General features: G+C 35.2%; 1 protein-coding gene across 1 annotated transcript; it reads right to left on the bottom strand.

The window, feature by feature from the left end:
* Positions 1 to 5,549: 5,549 nt before the first annotated feature.
* On the bottom strand, positions 5,550 to 7,782 carry LOC128176535 (uncharacterized). The gene is made up of 2 exons (XM_052842943.1): positions 7,625 to 7,782; positions 5,550 to 6,714 (listed from the first exon to the last, which is right to left on the bottom strand). The coding sequence occupies exons 1-2, from the start codon at positions 7,640 to 7,642 to the stop codon at positions 5,755 to 5,757; spliced, it is 978 nt and encodes a 325-aa protein (XP_052698903.1). The 5' UTR covers positions 7,643 to 7,782; the 3' UTR covers positions 5,550 to 5,754.
* Between the last annotated feature and the right edge of the window lie 1,148 nt (positions 7,783 to 8,930).

The raw sequence follows: 8,930 nt of genomic DNA on the forward strand, positions 1-8,930 counted from the left end.
GTTAAGGTAGTGGCTACCAAAGCTACCCTCGGGGTATATAGATATATAGTAACTAAACGTGTAACACACGGACATATCTAGAATGAGCATGTATTGCCCAAACAGAACATTATATATATATGATTATAGGCACACAAAATCTTTACATGCATATATAAGCTAATAAGTAATGGTGGTATATCATACTCATATATAATGTTCTTCTGGATGAACGTTCTATAATTTGGTACATTGTATATCGGCGTTTACAAGCAGATGACAGAAATTTGCTCAAGTTCCGAAGTTCTCTAAAACCATGCGTGGTGAACTACTGAACTAATTTGAACATTGATGGTTTGTTTTAATAATATTTTTAATGAAAGATTGTCCTTATCACAATATAATGGATTTAAGGATGCCGATTTGTTTTTTGTTTTTTTTGTTTTTTGCGGAAAAACTACAGTAGCAAAACTTATTTTTTAACCATATGTCATACATTTACTATTGGATAATATAGAAAACTGTCATTTTCCGCACTTCGAAGCAAATTTTAAAAAAAATACTACAATAGCTTTTTTCTCAAATTTTTATATATGATTGGTAATATCGTTTCCTACCTTATATGTAAAAAACCCCCTAAATTCTACGGTCTTATTTTTAGTGGGGGTCATCTCAAAATATTAAAATGCACCAAATTTTGCTATATATTTGGAGCATTACGCATGGAGATTGGTAAAATAGATTTATAAAACAAATAAGAAAATGTCTCCGAAAATAGCATAATTCTGTGTATAAAATTTCAACGGTATACAATATTTACTTTTTCTTTTAGTTATTTCTTATAACGTACTCCTACAAAGCTTCATTTTATTATTACGTCATAAAAGCGCAATGGCAATGCTCCCCTACCGCACAACGGAAAAATCGTAAAAAAAAAAAAATTCTTTGAAAATATAAATATACTTTTATTTGTATTTTGTTTATTGTGTTCAATTTTATAAATCACATCGTAAAAATTTCATAAGAATATCAATCCACTGTATTATACTAGAAAGCGCAAAAACATGCGCAATGAAAACTAAAGTCGGCCTCCTTAAACTAGAACTTGTCTTCAACAGCGTTGATGATATAATTTTGACAAATGCTTTGCTGTTAAAAATCTACAAGAAAGCTCCCAGTGTTTTGGGATAGCATACCAGAGCCTAGTTCGACCAAAGCTAGAGTTCGCAATACCAACATGGAATCCACAACAACAACAGATAGAACAATCAAGTTCAACGTAATGCCGCGAGACATTACAACCAAGAAAAACATCTATGACGCAGAAACTCAAATGAAACACACCCCCCCCCCCCCAGAACAGGGATGCATTTGGACTGACGTAACACTTAATATGTACAAAGTTCTCAACCAACTCACTTCAGTACCAATAGCATACCAATCTTCCCTAGCAAGAGTACGAGTAACTACATACAGTCACTGCAAAAATTTGTAACGTGTCACTGCAGAATTGACGTCTACCAACATTCATTTTTACCCAACAACAATCTATTACTGGAACACTCTGCCAAAACAGTCTTACTTTCACCAACGTTGGAGCAGTTCAAATCATCTACTCACAACCTGGACCACTTACCCTGCATACGAAGATACATACAATGACCTGTACAGTGTATATACATTATACGGAGTAACCTTTTGTAATATTTGGACACCGTCATTCCACTGCACGCATAAACATAGCTTCCTCGCCAGTAAAAGTCCGCAATGGATTTTAGGAAGTACTCACATTGAAGTTGAAGTTGACATTAAAAAACCAAAAATACGTACAGAAAACACTGTGCCGGATAATTATGCCTGTGCCAAGGTGGCATTTTTGCACCCGCTTAAGATGCAGTTTCGGAAAAAACCATGTATACCAAATGATAGACCATTGTCTAGAGAGTATATAACCACTTTTGTTTTTAGTGTGTTTCACCTGACAGGTGAGATATTTACCTTTGAAAATTAATATCCCATCGGAAATTGATAATTCCTATGGGAGAATTGACTCCACTACAGGAAATATTGACAATCCTATAGGATTTTTTAAAAGTCCTGTAAGAATTATATTTCCTATAGGAGAATGGTAATTCCTGTAGGAATTTGATTCAGACATGTAGTTTTCCTATTGGATATTAAATTTTCCTATCGGATTTCATCAAATCCTATCGGAATTGAAATTCCTATAGGAAGTTCTCGTATTCCTGTAGGAAATTTTAAATTACCTATAGGAATAATGATTTTCCTATGGGAAAAATTATTTTCCTATAGGAATTTATTTTTGAAAGGTGAGATACACTGATAACAAAGGTGGTTGTTAACTCTTTAAGCAATGGTCTATCATATGGCATATTTGAATTTTTCGATACATGCAGCTTAAGCGGGTGCAAAAATGTCACCTTGGCAATGGCTTAATTATCCGGCACTGTGTTAGAATTTGTTATATATATATTTTGTAGTAATTATTCAGTTCAAGTGGTGCATACACTTTGCTTAGTCAATGGTCGTGTAAAGAGTAGTTCCATAATAAGTCCATCTTTCATTAGTTTATTCAAATATATGGAATTAACCTTTACAAATTTTTATGATACATGGATTCGGTAACGTTACCAGGCACATCCTACATATAAACCCTCTCACATACACATAGTCAAGTTGTGGAATTACAAGATGTTATATAGGATATATATAGGATGTACATGTATACTCTGTACCATGTTTCTGCTTCCATCGGTTTTTGCTTAACATCCACTAAATTGTAAAATAGTCCAGATTGTTTGGTTTGAAACGCCTACAACTAAAACCAAAAATAGGAAGTTTACGGGGATTTTGCATTTTGCATTGCAAACGACATGAAAACTTACCCGGATGATAATGTTTAAAAAATGTGCAAGATGGCCCGAGTTATATACTCAGAATAGGGAAAGATGTGAACATTTCCCACTAAATCTAATTGTTTTCGTTCATGATAATTTAATATGTGTAAGTTACATACATAAATAAGGGAATAAGCGTCTAAGGAATGGAAGGGAACTGTTTTCAGGTTGTGAAAAAAATATTTATTCATTCGTGAATTCGCTTAGATTCCCTAAGAATCAAGAAATAATCAAATTTAGCCCCGAACACTTACGTTTTGCTGCAGACGACGCAAAGAAGAACAAAAAGGACATGAAAACTTACCCGGATGATAATGTTTAAAAATGTGCAAGGTGTCCCGATTTACTCTGAATAGGGAAAGATGTAACCATTTACCACTATAAAAAAAAACTCTGTCCCGAGTTTTTGCTTCCACCACTTTTTGCTTGATATTTCAATAATAGTAACAACCTTTGTGCTCAAACTAAGTTCATCCACTAATATAAAAAAATGTCCAGATTATCCGTTTTGAAAAGCCCCCTCTTCCACTTCAGGTTTCAATACACATCCCGAAATTGAAAGTCTAAGGAGATTTTGCATTGCAACAGCCATTAATAAGCCCGGGCCCCATGATCATGAAGCAAACTTGGACTTATAAATTATAAACTGTCTTAATGCCTCTTGATTAAAAACACTGACAAAATTGAAATGCTATTAAAAGTGTCTTGATATAATGTTGTTAATTACAAATTTCAATCGTCATTTTATGATAAAACATTATTTTATGACTGATGGAAATGTTGACTTAAGTCTGAAATTGCTTCATGATCCTGAGGCCTGATGATAACGTTAAAAAATTGTGCGATGTATTTCGAGTGTATTCCGAATGGAGAAAAGATGTAAACATTACCCATTATAAATCTCCGTAGGAATCTGTTTTCGTTCCTGTGAATTTTTCTGAGTGGAAAGGGATATAATTGTTCAATGAAGATACTTTGGATATATTTCCATTTAACGATTTCAACTGTATTTTTTTCACAGGTATGTGTAATTTTATTAAAAATCCTCAAAAAGCGATGGAAGCAATAACTTGGGACAGACTTTAAATCTAATTTAAAAAGAAAATTGTTTTCGTTCATGATAATTTAATATGTGTAAGTTACATACATAGATAAGGGAATAAGTGTCTAAGGAATGGAAGGGAACTGTTTTCAGGTTGTGAAAAAAATATTTATTCATTCGTGAATTCGCTTAGATTCCCTAAGAATCAAGAAATAATCAAATGTACCTGCCCTAACACTTACGTTTCGCTGCAGACGACGCAAAGAAGAACAAAAACAATGTATCTAAATACGAAACCCGAACCGGTTACTTTATAAAAGATTCGGGTTGAAACTGGAATGCAATGTATCGCGGTAGTTATTTCTTTTTATTAAAAAAGATTTTCCAAGTTGTAATTTTAACATGTCATTAACTACAGTTCAAAAAATGTATGATACACTATTTTTCTGTGGAACATCATTTTCCACACTGACTTATTTTATTTTGTGTACTATCTTTAAAAAATTAGCTTATTTGCCTTGAAATTGTATCGCGACATTGAATGTCTGGAAGCCTGGTTTAGTTGTAGTGGATAGTTTAATATTTATTTCAAGTTAAAATAGGACTCTTACGATGTGGACTATCTTCGGTAAAATTTTCACTTGTGTGAAAAATTTCATTCTCCGATAGATTTTATTGATTTCTTTGTTCTCAGTCTGGAGTTGGTATGCTCTTTGTGACATTAAAATTTCGAAAGAAAAAAAAACGAAAAAAAACAATTTTTTGCAGATATTACGCGATACAATCATGATTGGAACCCGCGATATAATGGGAACATTTTCATCAGGTTCATCTGGGCTATCACATGTACATTTACAATACCATAAAAAAGACAGTTTGAATACTTGTTTATTGATCAGAAGTAGAAAAAAAATCTATTGTAAAGTTAAAAGTGTACAAATCTGTATATAATCGGTATTTTTGGTGACACCCATGATATTAGCATTTCGCTAATTTTAATACCGTAGAAGTGGAAAACATTACGGTGTTTATAATTTCACAATGTTTGCGATCAGACAATTTTCCGTGAACATTAAGCCCCCGTGAATATTCAGCTGTGCATTCACCATCTCCGTGTAGGCCGCCATTAATCCAAAGAAAAATAATGTAGATATACATGAGTGCATGTCCATTATACATAAGATTTTTTTATAATCAAGATTATATTTTCTTTGTAAAAAAGAAATTAATTATCCGTGAAATTAAAAACACAGTGAAAAGTACTAACATGCAGGATATCGTGAAATTTTAGACGCGTAGGACTACTGTATTTAGACGCTTACAGTATTATTGATTTGGGGTTTTTTGTTTTGTTTTGTTTTTTAGAAAAAATCAATTGTTTAATAATTAATTTTTTGTGCCGAGTGGGTTGCCACTATAGGTTTGTTATACTTGGATTTGTTTTAACTATTAAGGTATGCATAAGCTATCATGCAATGATGTAATAATTTAAGGAAGTTAGTACAACTGCATATTTCATTATAGTAGTCTATGTTATGCACCGTTATGAACTGCATTGATGTAGTAAGCACGGTAGCTACAGGTATTATCCACTCATACGATGACAATAGTTTGATTATAATGTTTATTGATCTATCATGGATAACAGTCTATTATGTATATCAATATCTTTAAAAGTTTAAAAGTTCAATATACGTTGTATACATTTTTTGTTAAACCAAGCATTCTTTGACAAAGTGGTCGTTGATATGTTATGTGAAGCAAAGCGTCATTTTAAAAAGTACATGTATTCTAAATATACAGCAATTGAAGTTTCTATCCCTGCGACAGTTGAAAGGAATAAATGTCATTCAGTCTTTCGTTGCTTAAAGAATTCCCGCCAAAAATGTAAAGTTTCTTGTCGGAATCAGAATAAGCTGCGGTAAACCAACCCCTGGGCTCAGGCTGGTCACCCTCCGTGGGAACCCTGACCCAATTTTGTGGGTTAACAGTGTCAAGGATAAAAGCCTCATTTGAAAAGTGTCCTGCACCAGCGTGACCTTTATCCGATGGGTCGACCTCCCCGCACACAACGATGATTGTGTTTCCATGGGAACCTATTCCGAACACACTTCTAGGTGGCAAATCAGTATGGAATGTCAGGGTCTGCCATGTTTTTTCCTTCGTGTCAAAAGCGTGTACGTCGTTCATTTCTCGTCCAGCAAATCCAGCTACAACGTAGAGAGTATGACCTACCGAAACCAACCCCGGGCCGCCACGTCCTTCAATGACGTCATAAGCCGGCTGCTTCTCCCACGTGTTTGTGTCAACGTCAAAGCGGTAAAGGTCGTTCATTCGGCCTTTTTGCGTACAACCCCCGAATACATAGAGAGCGTTACCTAGCGCCGTCATAGCGTGGTAGCTCCTGGCCATGGGGACGTCTCCAGTTGTGGGTAGTTTCCGCCATTCCTTACTGCAGGTGTTAAACGTGTACATATCGTTGTTGTCCCCCTCCCCCATGGAGATTCCCGACCGTCCCCCGAACATGTACATGCTGTCCCCCAGGGCCGCCACGGCCGCGGCATTAGTGGGAGGGGGCTCGCTCTCCTTGTCTTTGGGCTGACTCACGCTCCATTCCAGGGTGTTTAGGTCCAGGCAATGTACGGTGCTGCCTATAGGTACTCTCGGGGAATTCTCGCCCCCAAACACATAGGCATGATGATTGATAATCACAAAACCATGGCTGCTCCTGCCCTGAGGGATAGCCCCTTTAGTGGAGAGACGGCGCCACAAGGCCTGAAAAAGACGATGAACGGCATTATTTATTTACATCTACCAAGTATGATTCCCTCTATTTCTTACGAAAACTTATGGTTAATTCATAGCTCTATAGAAACAGCCAGATTGAAATCGACACGCCCTGTTTATCGATTGGTCGAAATCTACAGCGGCTGAAACTGACAGGACTGAAATTGACACGCCCTGTTTATCGATTGGTCGAAATCTACAGCGGCTGAAACTGACAGAACTAAAACTTGACACGCCCTCTTTTTCGATTAGTAGAAACCTACAACGACCAAAGAAAAATCACGGACTGCACGAAATAATCATGATGATGTCAGACTCAAAGTCTCACAGGAGACGATTTGGCTGTTTCTTTTAGCTAACTTACTTATGTATACATTTACAGTAATTAAGTGAATTTGAGTTCCTTTTCATAATCAATTTATTAATTAGGTAAAAGAAAGATGGTAATATAAACAATAAAATGCTTTCTTTGATGATTCAAGCGGGTTATGAAGGTATAGCGATCATTGCAGAAAATAACACATAACCCACGTCAGCGGGTTATGTATTTTTTTTATGCAATGTCGCTACTTTCATATCACCAAAGTTTAAATATTAATACAATGGAGATGTCCCTAACCTCCACCCGTACTTACTAATGAACAGAAAGTCGGACTGTGTGTAAAATATTCACTGTCACAGAGTCTCCTACGATTTCATAGATTTATTTTAGACTCTTACTTTTAAAGAGATAAATTTAAACAACTGGGTTACGTAACATGACATCGGAATAGATCGTTATACTTAGTATTTACAGTTGTGCGTTTTCCAAAAAAAACCAAACCCCAGAGATTATATTCTATTTTAAAGCAAAAAGTTACATATATCGGGGGAAATTTGCTTTGATAAAGTGGGTTACCTTTACAGCTGATGTCATTTTCCGTGGCCAAAATTCTTCCACCGATTAGATTAGGGCCAGTGCACACAGCGCAGCGGGTGTCGTTTAAAGTAAGGTGCACAGTTCATGAAAATACAGTAAGATTACTAGGTTTACATAGAAGTGGTCGTTACATTTCTTCCGACTCGCTTGCAATGAATTGATACAAGGTCACATAATTATCATAGATAAGGAAAAGCAAGATTGATATGTGAATATACATGTATATCTTGACTGGTGTTTTCTTAAGCCGACCACTTATCATGGTTATGCTACTTGTTACGTTTGACAATAAAAGCCGTCTGCAAATTGAATAACTAAGATTGGTTTTCTTTCTTTTGGATAATATAGTTCCATTTTTATATCGCAACTAATTTTTAATATGAAACTATCAAAAATAATTCAGTAATAAAATATGTCATGATAAAATATGTTACAACTGAGAATTCGTACACCCTACGTATACTTAAGAAAAACAGACAGCGATTCGAGGGAGAGGAAGTCATATACTATCAACCATCAGCAGTTTATGATCTGGATTCGCATCCACATTTAGTACTATCATACCCATTCATATACCAATGCAATACAAAATGGCATAAAAAATACGAACAAGAAAAAAATAAGTCCAAGAGGCCACATCGCTCACCTGAGAAACATCAGTTATAACTCCAATCAGCTATGTACAGCATTTGGAACCAAGACACCCTATCCTATTTAATACAAACAACGGAATCTCAGTGCACAATATCAGTCTATTTCTATCAGCTATTAAAACCACCAACAGCTTCTGAAAATAGTTATGCCAGATTATTTATTCTAGTTTAATTCAACTTTTAAATCACTCTATTTGTGCATTTACCAAAAACAAACATTTACTTGAATGAGGGTATAACTTCCAGCATTATAATGTAAATGATTCATCCAATATATGACATTAAAGCCAGACACATTAACGAAAGAAATAGAATAGACTGGTTCTCTGCCATTAACTACTGGGCGCTTGTTCTCGTTGTCATGTTGTAAATTTTGAATTTACCGGGTGGCAGTATATACAAAATTTACAACATGACAACTTGTTATGTGTATACAAAACGACTAACGTTACTTGACGAAAAAATTGAAGTACTGTGTGTCGTAGAAGTAGGTCCCATAACTTTTTAACAACGTGGATACAACAGGGGCTAGATTAAACCGCATGCTTTCTTCCTTTTCTCTCAGTCTTCATTGTAGTTCATTACAGTTTAATATGTAATTCCTGTATACACATTTGTAATCTTTAAAAACA

The sequence above is a fragment of the Crassostrea angulata genome, chromosome 3 (assembly GCF_025612915.1).
Source record: "Crassostrea angulata isolate pt1a10 chromosome 3, ASM2561291v2, whole genome shotgun sequence".
Taxonomy (NCBI): domain Eukaryota; kingdom Metazoa; phylum Mollusca; class Bivalvia; order Ostreida; family Ostreidae; genus Magallana; species Magallana angulata.